Here is a 15,945-nt window from a genome sequence, read left to right as displayed (position 1 = left end):
TTTAGGAGACATGTAGAATCGCGGCTTCAGGTCTCAATGGGTTAAGGCAAAACGTTTTTTCTCAAATCTTTGCTTTTGGAGGTCCCTGGCACAAAATCTTTTTTGAGAATGGGGTCCGCAAACATGACTTGACTTGAAAAAGTTTGAGAACCACTGTTCTAGTAATACAAACGTGTGTGTGTGTGTGTGTGTGTGTGTGTGTGTGTGTGTGTGTGAGTGTGTGTGTGTGTGTGTGTGTGAGTGTGTGTGAGTGTGTACCTGAGGATCTCGTCCTCCATGTCCTGTAGCTTCTTCTTGCCTGCAGCCATGCTGACCACCAGAGCATCCTTCTGCTCCTCCAGGTCTGGACACTCCATGCGGAGCACCACGCCCAGCAGCTGATCCTCCAGACCCTACGCACGCGCACGCACACGCACACACACACACACACACACAAACACACACACACAAACACACACACACACACACACACACACACACACACACATTTGTATTACTACACTTATGCAATTTTATGAATTCCACATTTACCATTTTTGGCCATTTATGGTTAACTAAAGCTGAAATATAGCAGATCTACAAGCTGGCGTGCACCGAAAAATAGCCATAGATCTACAAGCTCACAATGCGTTGCAGCGCGACACTTAATTGCCACAAGCATGCAATTAAGTGACCAGAACCAGGAAAATGGTCCTTACAATGTCTCCCGTTTCTCAGATTTCTACTTAATACGGTTGTGGGGACACGCACACACAAACACGAGCACCCACACGCACACACACACCCGCATATGCACATGCACACGCACACACAAATCATATCTATCTGACAAGCTTGCTGTGCGTTCACTTGTTTTCCTGTGAAAGTTATGTTTTGTTTTTACTCTGCTGTATCTACAGCAGTTTTTCTTGCCCTGTACTCTGTATCTTAACTGTTGTGCTGTCTTTGGCAACTGCATATTTCCCTCATGGGCGGGATCAATAAAGGTCTTATGCTAACCCATTTTTACCACTAGAAATGCCTTCTAAATCCTAACCTAAGTTTTATGAAAAACTCTCCATAATTTGTTGTGTTTTTTCGTAAATTAATGTCCTCCTTAATCATACAGCGTCACACAAAAGCATCATACGTCGCAGATTCACAAGCTCGAAACATGGCACGAAGAGATGCGTTGCGAGCTTATAGATCAGCTACTTTTGTTATTTTTGTTTCCACCCGCCAGAGACGATATGTATAACAATGTGTAGGTTTAACAGGTCAAATGGGTTAAATACGTTAACTTGTTCACACATACTTACATACACACACACGCGAACACACACACACACACACACACACACACACCTGCTCCTTGACAGCAAAGTTGACGATGGTGGTGTTGGTGGAGATGTGGGGGGTGTAGTGTGGGTTGAGCAGCTTGGTGGTGATGTAGAGACGGAACTGTGGGTTGTACTCCACATCTCTGTCACCCAGCCTTAACATCTGTCTGCCACCTGGATATGAGAGAGAGAGAGAGAGAGAGAGAGAGAGAGAGAGAGAGAGAGAGCGAGCTTGTACATCTGCTATTTTTGCTTAGTTGTAACTGTACTTACACAACAATTAACTTGGGGTCAGCTAATTGTCCTCTAGTTTTCATATCCATTTGACATTTAATGGCCGAAAACGCGCATTTAGTAAAATATCTCCACTTTCCCACGAGTTTTAAGATGGACTTCATTCTCTCCACTTCCCCCAGAGAGCACATAGGGCACCACAGGTGCTCAAATTGGTGCAGGGTAATTAATGACTAGAATGTAATCCCGACACTTTACCAAATTAATTCATTCACGTTCAGGAACTATTAGATTGTGAATATTTAGAGAAGAATATTTAGAGAATGAAATAAATGTATATATTTTTCATAATTTATGTCTCAAAATCAAAAAAATTGTCTTATCACGGACACGTCTGTCCGTGTACGGACATGTTGGTGACCCCTGTGAAAACTTCTCCAAAGTGACGATCACTTCTCCAAAGTGAGACACTCACAGCCACAATACTAGAGGGAGCCAAAACGATCTGGTATTACCCAAATATAGAACAAACATGGGAAAAAATCTCATTCTACTACTCTGCCACCAAAATGTGGAATGCCTTGACAGACACCATCCATTAAAAGATGTAAATCACTGGTTTCTTTCAAAACTGACCTGAAAAAACATCTACAGTATCAGGAGACCACAAGGGGAGGTGAATGCACATTCCCATAGAAAGGAGGTGTCATTCACTGCCGACGTTTTGCTTTTTCTTCTTTGTACATAAGTGTTTTGTATTTGTTGATGACATGTATCATTGTGCTATTTATTTTATTCTATGTTGATGAATTGAATACATAGGACCACAATGGAAACAATTAACTCCCCATGACTTTTATGTGTTATGCTTTTAGCCTTAATGTCTGACTGTACTTCGTGCAGTTCAAATATCGGACTAATAATCAATAAAAAAAACAGGTATTTTTTTTTTTTTTTTAATAATAATAGTTGAGAACTTGTTCTGGGTTGAGGCAGGATGTTCCACTAGTGCATACAATCTCCAGCTGAGCTAAAGAGCTGGTTTCATTTTATATTATTAAATTTATTTATTTAATTATTGTTTTTACATTTTATGGCTCTATTCTTATTGAATTTTGCAGTAAGGGTGGAAGCAAACTTTTAAATATGTATTATTATGCTGATGTCTGAGCAGCCCCCTCAATATTCTGCTGTTGCAAAAGCGAACCACGTTTCTGTGACAGGCCTACAGTATACTTAAAATACTCACTATATTTGACAATAGCGCATTTGCACATTGTTAGAAAGCTAGAGATTATCTTTTTTGAAGAAATACAGTACCTGTACATTAAAAAAAAATAAAAAATCTATATCTGTCCTGTGTTTCAGGCGGTACTGCCTGAATCTCAGCAGTTCTCAACCTTTTTTGGCCCCGCGCCCCCTATCCAATATCCTGGTCCCTTATGGCCCCCCAACCCAATATTAGAATTTATGTTTATTATTATACTGTGTTGCTTATAAAATCTAGAACACGTCTAATTGAATGCTGAATAACATAATTTACATGAAACTGGACCGTACTACTTAATACAAATAAAATAGTCCAGGGATGCCATTGTAATATTATTTACAGTTAACACATTGAGTGCCAAAAACGGTCCGGACCGTTTTTGAGAATCCAAACGAGGAAATATTATATATTTTTTTCCTTCACAGCACCAGGAGATATAATTTTTCGAAGATTTAGACTTCAATCCACTTCCTGGTTAACTTATGACTTCAAAAGCCTGTATCTCGGCTCCTGTGTACTTTTTTTGTTTTCTATGTATTTTTGACTATTTTTGACTATTTTCAACTGGCTGCAGGCACTAACTGTACCCTGTTTTAAAAAAAACCTGGCACTCAATGTGTTAAACAACAGCTACAGTTATATATTGGAACATTCAACTCTAACTGGGTAATGTAAAACTAATTAATTATAAAATAGGGCTTCAGTGGTTAATAATGTACGGAGCACAGCAGTAACCATGTCTGTCTGTGCAGCTCACACTTCAGGTAGGAAACATGAATATTAGTTTAGCGATTCTCAAACTAACCATACAAGCTGTGTCAGTGCCCCCTATCTAATATCAAAGCCCCTTAACCCCCACGCCCAACAGAACGACTATTGCTCACAGCGCCCAGTGGTGGAAAGTAACTAAGTACATTTACTCAAGTACTGTACTTAAGTACAATTTTGAGGTATTTTTACTTTACTTGAGTATCTCCAATCTCCAATACTTTTACTTCTACTCCACTACATCTCAGGGGCAAATTGTGTACTTTTACTCCACTACAATTATTTGACAACTTTAGTTACTAGTTACTTTGTAGATTTTGATTATTATTACAAAACATACATTAACCACTTCAGCCCTATATACATTTAGGCCATTTGAAAATAGCCGATCTACAAGCTCACAATGCGTCGCATCGCGACGCATTGTGAGCTTGTAGATCGGCTATTTTCAAAATATATATATTTTTAAAACTTGTGAATTGGGAAATTCTGCATAATGAGTACTTTTACTTTTGGTACTTTAAGTACATTTTTATGCCAATACTTTTGTACTTTTACTCAAGTACATTTTTAATTCCGGACTTTTACTTGTAATGGAGTATTTCTACATCGTAGTATTGATACTTTTACTTAAGTACCAAATTTAAGTACTTTTTCCACCACTGGGGGGCTGTACCGCCCCCGTTGAGAAACACTGCTATATCTAATAAAATTCCAAACAATTATTGACAGCACCAGAACAGAGCTGACAACCATGAGGACTTGACAAATCACGCAAAAAGTAAATTGGTGGCAAACGAATAAGAGGTAAGTGACAGTGTCTCTATGTCTGTCAGGCTCTCTGCTCAATTGAAACAAGTCTCTTCTCATCAATAGATCACTCAATCAGAGGAAACAGCTGGCAAGGATAGAAAATAACACACATGAAGAATCCATAAACAGGGTCCCCACACATTTTTAGCAATGAAATTCCAAAACTTTTCCAAAACTTTTCCAGAATATTTAGCCCAATTTCCAGGCCTATATAACAATCATTCAGCGCAATAATGTGTCTCTTACTCCTATGTAGAATGCCCAAAGATAGGCAGTGTAGCAAAAATAAAGCATAGAATATAGAATAGTACAATTTCATTCAAAATTTCGTGCAAAATTAGGGCATAGCTCACTGGAAGACTCATTATGGCATCCGTATGACTTATTTTATTTAAATAATATTGCCTTGCATTTGCCCCATTTATGAATTCAAAAGTAATGAAGGATGCAAGGGCGTTTTAAATTACACTTTTGTTGTTGGTTTTCCTATGTTTTTCCTATTAAGTTAATATCAACAAGAGGATACTGTCAGCCACAAGGAGGGATGAACATAATTATGCAAAACAAATCAAGAGTGGTAAACTTAAAGTGCCATTTATTTTAGGAACAGTACAGTATTTCCAGACCAGTAGATGCTACAATATTTCAATGAATGCTCAAATAGCTAAAAACACTGAACAGGTAGAGTAAGTCAGTCAAATAAAATAATAAAATAAAAAAACAGCTTACTCCTGGTAATGTTAAAGTGCATTAAGTTAATGCTTACATATTTGGCTTCCCCTGGACAACACAATAAAATAAAATAAGTCAACTTAATCCTAAGCACAACAATTACAGTCAAACAGCACATTCCAACAGGAACGGGTCTAAGTAAGTCTAAGTAAGTAAAACAGCACAACAATAAACAGCAGTCATAGTGCAGTACACCTTCCAACCGATAGGGTCACGTTATTGAAAGCAAATCGATAAAAACGGAGAAAATGGCCACCGATCGGATTAAAATGCTTTTTATTGAACAATACGAAAGAAACAGGTACTTTTGGGGGCCCGTACACAATTGTAACAACCGTGGCCATAGGGTAAGCACTTTATATTTGAAATATGAACGTTCATGTAGATGCACGGGCCAAAAAGGGAGAAAGGTCAAACACTATTTTGAAGATCATCCATGACTGTCAGATAACATAATGACAGTCACGTACAGTATCAGGGCTATGAAGTTCTCTGTGAATGGAGGGATCGAGGATATGGGAGGGATACGTTACTAGCGTAACGGAAGCAGAGATTCACTAGCACCACCAGCTTCTCAAAACTTGGTTGTGTTGCTTTCACAACAGAAGAGTGAAGACACGCTCACATCTGCATCTCACAGCGACACAACTGTCCCTACAGCCAGGTCACACCATGTCAGCTCAGATCATCAGTGGCAAAGAGGTCTCAGCGTAAGTTGATTTCATTTATCTTATTAATAGTACATACTTGTCTTTGAATGGATGAAGCATGCTATAATGAGCCATGCTGTCTGTCTGTGTGCGGCGGGCTAACTCCTGTTGCTTCTGATGTCAAGTTCTATATTGTTATTATTACATTAATCAATTCATTCATTGAACTGAGTCATCTTGGAATCTTAAAAACGTCCTTACAAGAGCTGGCCTGGGCTGGTACATTTATTAATTGTCTTGAGCTTGAGTGACAATGAATGGATTGTTATAAAGTGGCATTGTGTGTGTTGACCACGTGTATCAAAATCAATAATGCAGGGATTTTAATATGACATGTTTGTATCCTAATAATGATTGGACTGAGAAATGAGCAAAACTGGACGGAGGAGTGTATGGCCAGGTTTGAATTGGTGCCATATACCCTCTGAAGTAAGGTCAGGGTCAGCCTTGACCACTGTTTGTGATTAATTGGTTAGGTATTATGTAATAAGTTTATATATTGTGGCCTTTGCCCTTTACGCATGGGGAGTGACCTGTGGTGATGTTGACTGAGACTCTTATGGCATTCTTCAGAGCTGATTATTGCCAAAACAATGCCTTTGCATTCCTATTTTTCACTGCCTATATAGGCTTGTAAACAAAACAAACAATGCAAATAAATAGCAGTTACCACTATTTTCATTCTTTCATTTCTCTTAGCTTCTCATCAATTTGCTTTTCAATGTCTTGCAGGCTTGTTTTTTTTTCTTTAGCTGAACGGCGGAGGCTGTTGGACTTTGCAATGAAGGTAAGTTTGCTAGTGGTCTCTGCCTTTTCTGCAAACTCATCTGCAGCTTTCTCCATGGCTTTGGAGTCAGCATCAATTCTAGCCCTCTTTTTTTTCAGCTCACCTAATTCATCCATGAGAGTCTGTCTTTTCATAACAAGACTCTGTCTACTTTTCTCTCTCTTTTGCTCATCAAGGTGGGCAACATACTTCTGCCTTGCACCTGAAGCTGATGCGAGCAGTTCTTTTGTGAGCTTAACCTTACAAACCCCTCCAACTGCCCTGATATGGTCAATGATGAGTCTCAGTGCCACTAAAGACGTTTGCTTCAGATTTTCCACCACAACTTCTTTATTCACAGAAAATCCCCTCTCCACACTTGCCTGTCCATGGGACATCACAAGGAGCACCTTCACCACATCCCACAGATGTTTGAATTTACTGCTAGAGCCCATAGTCTCATGAAACAAAGTATCCACTCTATCTGAGGAGGGGTCAAATTCTCTGAACCCTGGAGTACCAGAGAGAAATCACAGAATTCCTTGTACTCTCTCAAGACATCATCACATACTGACTCCTGCACTTGATTTGCAGCCACAAGGGTCTGCAGGACTCTCTTCATTTTGTTCCCACACTGCTCTTTGTTTGCAACCATTTGTCTTGGATCTAGGCATTGCATGTTTCTAACAAGTGGGTACTGCACAGGTGACTTGTTAACAAACTTGCGCAAGAGTGAAATGAGGAATTTTTTACAATCTGTTTTTATCTCAAGCACCTGCCTCTCTGAGATCTTTTTCTGGTTTTTCAGTTTACTGAGTGCTGTTTCTGCTGTAAAACCAATGTCCACCTTTGAAGCATCCTTGTGTTCACTTGCTTGCTCAAAGGGCACCTGGAGAACTTTGTATGCAGAGGTAGCCTCTTTCATGGTCTTCTCTGTGATGAAACGGTCCATAAGCCCTGCAGACACATTTCTTTTGTTATTGCTCCATCTATGTCAATACTTTTTCTCATGACTACATTAACAAGCTATTAAAGGCCAAATCATTAATATGAGTTTACTGGCTCCATTGGTAACTGACTGTCTTCATCAGAAATATTTTTTTTAACAAATGTATTTATACATGGACTGACAATAATATTTGTCATATTTATGTTCTAGCTTAAAATTGTATTTCAATGTGCATTGATTAATCACTGGAGCAAAATTGGATATTACTGTAAAATATCTCTCTTTGTGGTATTACATCTTAAGGTCAATAGAGGGCTCATGCATTTCATTAATAACAAAGCCAGTATTATTATAATATCTGGCCACTCAACAGTAATGGAAAAACTTTTCAGATTCGTTTTTCTTAAATAAAAGTAGCAATACCACAATGTAGAAATTGACATCAAAACAAAAAGTACCAAAAGTAGAAGTACAGTATGCAGATTGTCCCATTTCACAAGTAATTTTTCTCCAAAATGTTTTCAAAATGTGTCAAAATCTTTTGGAAATAGCTGATCTACAAGCTCACAACAAATCACAATATGAGCTTGTAGATCGGCTATTTTCGAAAAGACAAGGTACAAAATATGGCTTAATTGGTTAATGCACAGTTTGTAATAATCTTAAATCTACAAAGTAACTTGTAAGTTTTCAAATAACTGCAGTGGAGTAAAAAGTTAATTATTTGCCACAGAGATGCATGTAGTGGAGTAGAAGTATTGAAAATTTGACAAATATAAGTGAAATTATCTAAAATAAATACTTTGTACTCTTTATGTAAATGTAGGACTATAAATAATATTTTACTATAGAAGGGCTATATAATTACCTTTTATGAGCCTGTACATGTCCTCACTCATGAATGGTAACATTGGCTTATCCGTTTGGTATTGGACCAGGAAGGGAGTGACTTGCTTGGCTATGCTCAGGAATATTGAGGCTTTCACTACAAACAGTGGATCTGCAGAGGCTTTCTTGACCTCCTGGAACGACTTGATCTTTGGCTCTGGTACTTCCTTTCTTGCCACTGCGTCAATGTACTTAATAATGTGAGGCCACAACAATAGTCCTCTCTCACAAACGGTCACATTTTCAACCCATCGGTGCTGGCAGAATTTAAGCATGGGCGTGTCACAGCCTGTGGCTTTTATGAAGTCTTCTCTGCGCGCGGGGCTGTCTTTAAACATCCAATACATCATGGAGAGAGTATGGTCCACCTCCCATCCAGTTGCCCGGTATCCATCCTTGAACGCATTATGCAGTGTGTGCAGACCGCACGACCCGATGTTCAGTAGGGATTTGTTAACTTGGGCAAGTTGAGATTGAAGTAAATTAAACGCTTTCCAATTTACATTCGGCCCATCCATGGATAGCTGCACAAGGTTCTTTATTCCAGTATCGGATAGCATATTTTGCATCCGTTCAACTATGTCCTGGGCAGCTGCGTGGCCTAGGAACTCAGAGCCTACATACCTGGTTTTCACCTCCCCCCCGTCCCAAATCCGAACATGCAGGTCCATCTGCTTCATTTGGAGCGGTTTGTTGAGACTTTCGTCGAACATCAACGTGTAAGCAGCCTGCCTGGATACCTCTCTTACGATGAGTGACTTAAAGTAGGGTCCCAGTCCAAATGTACTGAGGTACGCACATTTTGTTTCCCCACACGCAAATTTGGACGCTATTGCACTGTCGGGAAACATAGCTCTGAAAAGCTCACTCGTGTTGGCGCTGGAGGTAAACGAATAGTGAGAGTCCACTGTTTTAAGTGCCCACAACACTTCAGCCGACAGCTGGTCAAATGAAGCTGCGACGGCTTGGTTGAGCGTGGGTTGTTGTTGTCTTGCGGTCGTGCAAGAAGCACCAGTTGGACCTGGCCTTACATCAGGTGTAAAATAGGTGCCGACACCAGCGGTCTGTTGAGCAGCCTTTTTGAGGTCGAGGTGTTTTTTGCTTTTCGCATGACTGACCAGCGCCGATTCCCCCATGTTCCCAACATCAAAAGTTTTGTGGCATAACTTGCAGCCAGCTCTATTCGGGTCCTCATCTCGCTTTATCCAGTCTTTAAACTTTTCATTTGTAATCCACAAATTATTAAACGAACATTTCCCTGGCATTGTGGATCATACTAGTTCAACCGATATATTTAACTGCATTCAATCGTTTACGCTTCACCGACGATTCACGTGTTGCTCGCAATTGTTTGTTGGGACAGCAAACACACAACCTGCACAAGTTGCCAGGTTGGTGTCACGTGACAAAACGAACAGCTCTACAAGCTAACTACTCATCACGCTGCAGCATGTTGTGAGCTTGTAGATCTGTTCTTTTTATCACGTGACACCAACCTGGCACCCTATGCAGTGCAACCTAACAATTGAGACATACATTAGGCTGCCATCACACAGCCCGTTCGGCGAAAAACTATATGTTACATATTTCGTGTAATGTTATACATGTTTATGAAAATGTTTTGTATTAACAAAATCAATAGCCAAAAACAATGCATAGCCAAATATTTTTCCAGGACCCTTGATAAATTCCAGGACCTTTGATCAATTCCAAAACTTTTCCAGTACTGGATTATTTTTTTTTCAATTTCAAAACTTTTCCAGGAATTTCATGACCGTGGGGACCCTGCATAAAGAATGAGCCATCTGGTTAGGTTTGAACGGTGGTCTATACCAACGGTTCTCAAAGTGGGGTCCTACGGGTCCTTGAAGGGGATTCCAGGGGGTCCACAGCAAAATGTGTTAACACATTCCACGCCAGAGTTTAATATCATAATGTACTCACCAGTGCCAGCGTTTTTTTTTTTTTTTTTTTTTCACGTCGCCACAGACCTCGCTAAATACCTTAAGATCGCGCGTTAAACTGTTTGTAGACACACAGGGTAGCTGTGTGAGTGCTCCAGAGAAGACTTTCCATTTTGCGACATTCCATTTTGCAGTAGTCGCGGTTTATGTTAAACAGCGTTCAGCGAGGAGAAAAAAAACTCGATAATGGCGGATTAGGGGAAGATTTAGAGCGGTGGTGGGTGGTAACGAAAATCTCCGGATACGGATATTTATATATATATTTCCATATCCGGGTGTGCTACAATGAAATGTGTCACTGCGAGGGAGGCCTACAATGAAATGTGAACCTGCGAGAAAAAAAAAAAAAAAAAGACAACTTCGCGTAGAACTACGCGACTGGCACGCTGCGCAATTATTTAGGTTCGCGTAGAACTACGCGATTGGCACGCAATGTGTTAATATAGGATCAAAATCTAAATGTGATATTTAAAAAAAAAAACATTTTAACAACACAAATCTTGTATGGGGTCCCTGGCACCAACTATTTTATGATAGGGGTCCCACGGCCAAAAAACATGTACTTGACATGAAAACATTTGAGAACCTCAGGTCTATACAGCAGTTGTTCTCAAACTTTTTCATGTCAAGGATTCCCAAAATGATATGCATTTGGCCGTGGACCCCCCATCTCAAAATATTTTGTTCCAGGGACCCCGAAAAGCAAAGATTTGAGTTACAAATGTTCGCTTTAAAAAAAAATATATTCAAAAGGTTAGCACAAAATGTTCACGAGTTTTCAAAAATAGCAGATCCACAAGCCGCGCTATGAGCTTGTATATCTGCTATTTTTGAATAGCCAAAGTATAAAAGTTTAAAGTGGTTAAAATTATTGTGATGCTATATTAAAACATTTAGCTGGAGACCCCCTGGTGACCCCTGGGGGTCCCCGGACCCCACTTTGAGAACCAATGTTATGCAGTACATGTTGTGGAAGCCGCTGGTTGAAAACAATGAGGAATGACACACAGCCGCAGCTGCTGCTGACATGAACAATGGACCTGACCTTTACCTGCATGGACTGTATGTCCACACACACACCACACACAGTACGCACACACAATACAAAGTACTATATAACATACAGGACCACATGGGGAAGACATTATGGGCAGGTTAACCCCTTAAAGCCCTGCTTTGTCATACGATGAATAACTAAATTAGCCGACCTACAAGCTTCACACAGCGCCGCATCGCAGCGCTTTGTGAAGAGGGACACCAGGTTGACAATGGTTGAAGAGTGATGAAAACATCTTTGTTTACGAACACATTGCTTTTCAATTACATTTTGGTTTGGTCAAGACCCCGTAAACAGGAAGTACCCTAACCAGTATGAGTAGGCCTATATAAGCAGTATTATGTATTCAAATTTTGTCAGACAAAAGAAGAATTTGTTATAAACCACCCAGCCTAATTACAATGATTTGTGTAAGGGCTGTGGGGGGAGGTCCACTGAAGGTATGAAATAATTATGCCATCAATGACACTGGTGACATCACTGAAACTGTCATCAGGTGAGGGGTTTATCCCCGGCCAGAAAAACTGCTCTTATACGTTAATTTCCTGTTTACAGGGTCTTTAAGTCTGAAGTTATAGTTTGGGTTAGAATGCGTTTTTTTCCCCCATCTAAAATGTGCTAAAGCCATTGTAGCAATCCGGTAATATCAGGTTTCACTTAAATGTCAGAGCTTAACTCGGCATGTAAAAATGACATAAATGCATTAATGTGAAGTGGAATCGAAAATAATGCTGCGGTCCACCAGTTCGCCTGGAGTTAGCCAAATATGGCTAATAGTTGAGCTAATGGCATTACTTACCCACTGTTTGCAGCCGAACGCGGAAATGTCCACGCTCCATTACTTATCGACGCGAGTCGCGTTATTATTCCCTTAATTTTCGTGTCATGTACATCCCAAAAAAACTATTATTAACCACGTTATGGTGTTATAATGACTTAACAACATAATACTGCGTCTTCTTCGCTGGTTTTGGAAAAGGGGATCATTTCAAGAAAACGGTATTTATTAACCAAAAATTGCCAACGTAAATGGTGATCGATACGTGTGTGTGTGCGTGCGTGTGCGTGTGCGTGTGTGTGTGTGTTTACTGACCGATGCGTGTGAGGGACTTGTGGAGGATGGGGGTCAGGCAGGGGTCCAGTTCTTCCTGGACATTCTGCAGTAGAACGGGGGTCCCCCGATGCATGGCCTCCTCCAGGACCCCCAGATAGTCTGACATCTGTAGATCTATCACCTTCAGGTCCTGATACACACACACACACACACACACACACACACACACACACACACACACACACACACACACACACACGCACACGCACACGCACACACAGGCCAGAGGATAAGAGAGGTGACATGAGGTGGCAAAACGTGGACAATGTAAAGAGCAGAGAACAAAGTAAGTGATTGAGACGGGGCATGGGACTGTCAAAAGGACTCTGTCGGCTGAAAGGACCTCGTCTATCGGGCAACAATTGCTGCCTCCAAATTGTCACCTAAATGTCACACTGTGTTCGCATGGTGAGAGACAGCATCAGAGTGGAGAGACCAATGATGTGGAGCTAGATGGATGGAGAGAGAGGGAGAGAGAGGGGGAGAGAGAGAGAGACGGAGAGAGAAAGATGGAGAGAGAAAGATGGAGAGAAAAAAGAGAGATGAGAGAGAGAGAGAGAGATGGGGAGAGAGAGAGAGAGAGAGAGAGAGAGAGAGAGAGAGAGAGAGAGAGAGAGAGAGAGAGAGAGAGAGAGAGAGAGAGAGAGAGACGGAGAGAGAGAGACGGAGAGAGAAAGATGGAGAGAAAAAAGAGAGATGAGAGAGAGATGGAGAGAGAGACACACACAGACGGAGATGGATGAAAGAGAGAGACAAAGACAGAGAGAAAGAGAGAGAGGGAGAAACAGATAGACACAGGCAGAGAGAAAAAGAGGGAGACACAGAGAGAGAGAGAGAGAGAGAGAGAGAGAGAGAGAGAGGAGAGAGAGAGAGAGAGAGAGAGAGAGAGAGAGAGAGAGAGAAAGAAAGAAAGAAAGAGAAAGACAGAGAGAAAGAAACAGATAGACACAGGCAGAGAGAAATAGAGGGAGACAGAGAGAAACAGAGAGAAAGAAAGTGAAAGAGACCAAATAGAGAGAGAGATAGAAGGAGAGAGAGAGAGAGAGAGAGAGAGAGAGAGAGAGAGAGAGAGAGAGAGAGAGAGAGAGAGAGAGAGAGAGAGAGAGAGAGAGAGAGTGAGAGAGAGAGAGAGAGAGAGAGAGAGAGAGAGTGTGAGAGAGAGAGAGAGAGAGAGAGAGAGAGAGAGAGAGAGAGAGAGAGAGTGAGAGAGATATAGAGAGAGAGGAGGCTAGGAGATAAAGAGTGATGATAGAAGAGGAGAGCAGAGGTCTCCTGGGCAGATAGAAGTAAAGACTGACATTGAAAGGTAGAGTCAACAGGTCCAGACAAAGGCCAGTGACCCGAAGCAGAAACATGTCACGTCTCCTATTCACCCACCTGAACCTCCCACATCCTTTCATCTCCAATGGTCGCTGCCGGCCGGGTGGACAAACCTTGTACATGTATGTCCAAAAACGTTTCTTTACTATTATTATAAAAAAAAACATTAAAAAAAAAAATAGTGACGCGAGCTTGTAGATTGGCTATTTTCACTACTTTTGTGCGAAACTCTTGTGCGATGAAATAGGGCATTCATTTACAAAAAAAAAACGTTTGAATATGGAGATACAAGGTTTCTACCCGACAGCAATGAAATGAGAAAGTATAAAGGTCTGTCTGTCTGTCTGTCTGCTAGGTCCCCAGACAGCCAAATAGGCAGCACTTTAAGCAATCCACAGCGTTTGAAGTGACTCTTTCCAAGGTTGTTATTGAGGAAAACAAACACACACAAATGTCACACTGGACCAAAGGAACACGCATGAAAAAGTATCCATTTGGAGAGAGAGACATAGAGAGAGAGCTCTCCTCCCTCTGTCTCTGTCTCTCTCTCTCTCTCTCCGTCTCTCTCCGAAGACACAGAGAGAGAGTTACAAATCATTGTGTATCCCTGCTGCACTGTTTTACACCGAATGACCTCGGTACATGGAAATGCTGTACATATTATGAACAGAGCAACTACCTTTAATTACGTTGGAATAAATTGCTGCTATTTGTCGCATATGTCGGTTTTATACCACGTGAATGTAAAACATTAAAATACTGCTGTCACCCGTTTATGAAAGTTTATCCCAAGCTAACCTTTCTTAAGGATGTGTAACTATTTCTGATAGAAAATGCAAAATGTTTATAGTTTCGTATTCCCTCTAAGCTCTGTTTACACATTTCTTTATTCCCATTTAATTTGGACATACATTGTGTGGCATCAAAGTATACTATACTTACAAAACCAAGAGTACTCATTATGCAGAATGTCTCACTTTCAAAAGTTGTCAGAATCATCTGAAAATAGATGATCTACAAGCTCACAACGCAAGCCTGTACATCGGCTATTTATCGGCTATCTATATATAAAATAGGGCTTAATTTGATAACTGTATATTTTGTAAAGGTAAACTAAACCTGCAAAGTAACTTAGGCCTAATTAAAGCGTTCAAATACATGTAGTGGAGTAAAAAGTACAACATTTTCCCCTGAGACGTAACGGAGTAGACCCACAAAGCATTGAACATGGAAATACTCAAGTAAAGTCAAATGAACTTAGTTACTTTCCACCACAGACAGACAGACAGACAGACAGACAGACAGACAGACAGACAGACAGACAGACAGACAGACAGACAGACAGACAGACAGACAGACAGACAGACAGACAGACAGACAGACAGACAGACAGACAGACAGACAGACAGACAGACAGAGGAATTTGCTCCTATAAACGTGGTCATACATGTGTTCTCTCTAGGTAGCCTTGCTGTGCAGAGGGTCTATAAGCTCTTATCTGATAGGCAGTCAGACTGAAGGTCCCCGCATGTCAAACGGCCTCCTGTAACACGGCCGTAATGCACTTCATGTTTTTAATGCCTGTGTTGATAGAACAGCCGCCCGCGAGAAAATCTGGCTTCCATTTTGCTGCTCCGGGGGGGGGGGGGGGGGGGTGCAGGGCCACGTACAAGGGCCTTGGTTGTTTTCATGTGAGGCTGTATGCGTATGTTAACCTTTTTTTTATGTATGTGAAAGGTTAAGGGTTTAATGGAGCCAATGTTGAAAGGCAAACGGCAAATGTTGAAAGATGAATGTTGTTTATCAACCCTACAACGCTTTGTGTGAAATTCCACCACGATTAACCACTTAATCCATTCCATCCGGGAACGCATCTCTGTCATTTTATTAGATGTATTTGGCTATTCAAAAATAGCAGATCTACAAGCTCTGTAGATCTGCTATTTTAGAAAAATCGTGAAAATGGGTGAAAATCTTTGAATATCTATTTTTTTAAGCGAACACTTGTAAAATGTGTTGTTCCAGGGACCCCCAGAAGCAA

At 40.8% G+C, this 15,945-nt stretch overlaps 1 protein-coding gene across 1 annotated transcript in view; it reads right to left on the bottom strand.

The window, feature by feature from the left end:
- dnah2 (dynein, axonemal, heavy chain 2) overlaps nt 1-15,945 on the bottom strand; it is a gene marked incomplete at both ends in the record, with an annotated part of 428,475 nt that overhangs the window by 25,851 nt on the left and 386,679 nt on the right. Inside the window, 3 exons of the mRNA XM_080450915.1 lie at nt 259-392; nt 1,345-1,493; nt 12,564-12,714. Coding sequence (XP_080307041.1) covers nt 259-392; nt 1,345-1,493; nt 12,564-12,714 — 434 coding nt within the window. The remainder of the gene's footprint in view (nt 1-258; nt 393-1,344; nt 1,494-12,563; nt 12,715-15,945) is intronic.

The sequence above is a fragment of the Gymnoscopelus braueri genome, assembly GCF_963280865.1.
Source record: "Gymnoscopelus braueri genome assembly, chromosome: 15".
In the NCBI taxonomy this organism is placed as follows: Eukaryota; Metazoa; Chordata; class Actinopteri; order Myctophiformes; family Myctophidae; genus Gymnoscopelus; species Gymnoscopelus braueri.
The sequence above is the reverse complement of the archived record's forward strand: the minus strand, read 5'-3'. Positions and strand labels throughout refer to the sequence as shown.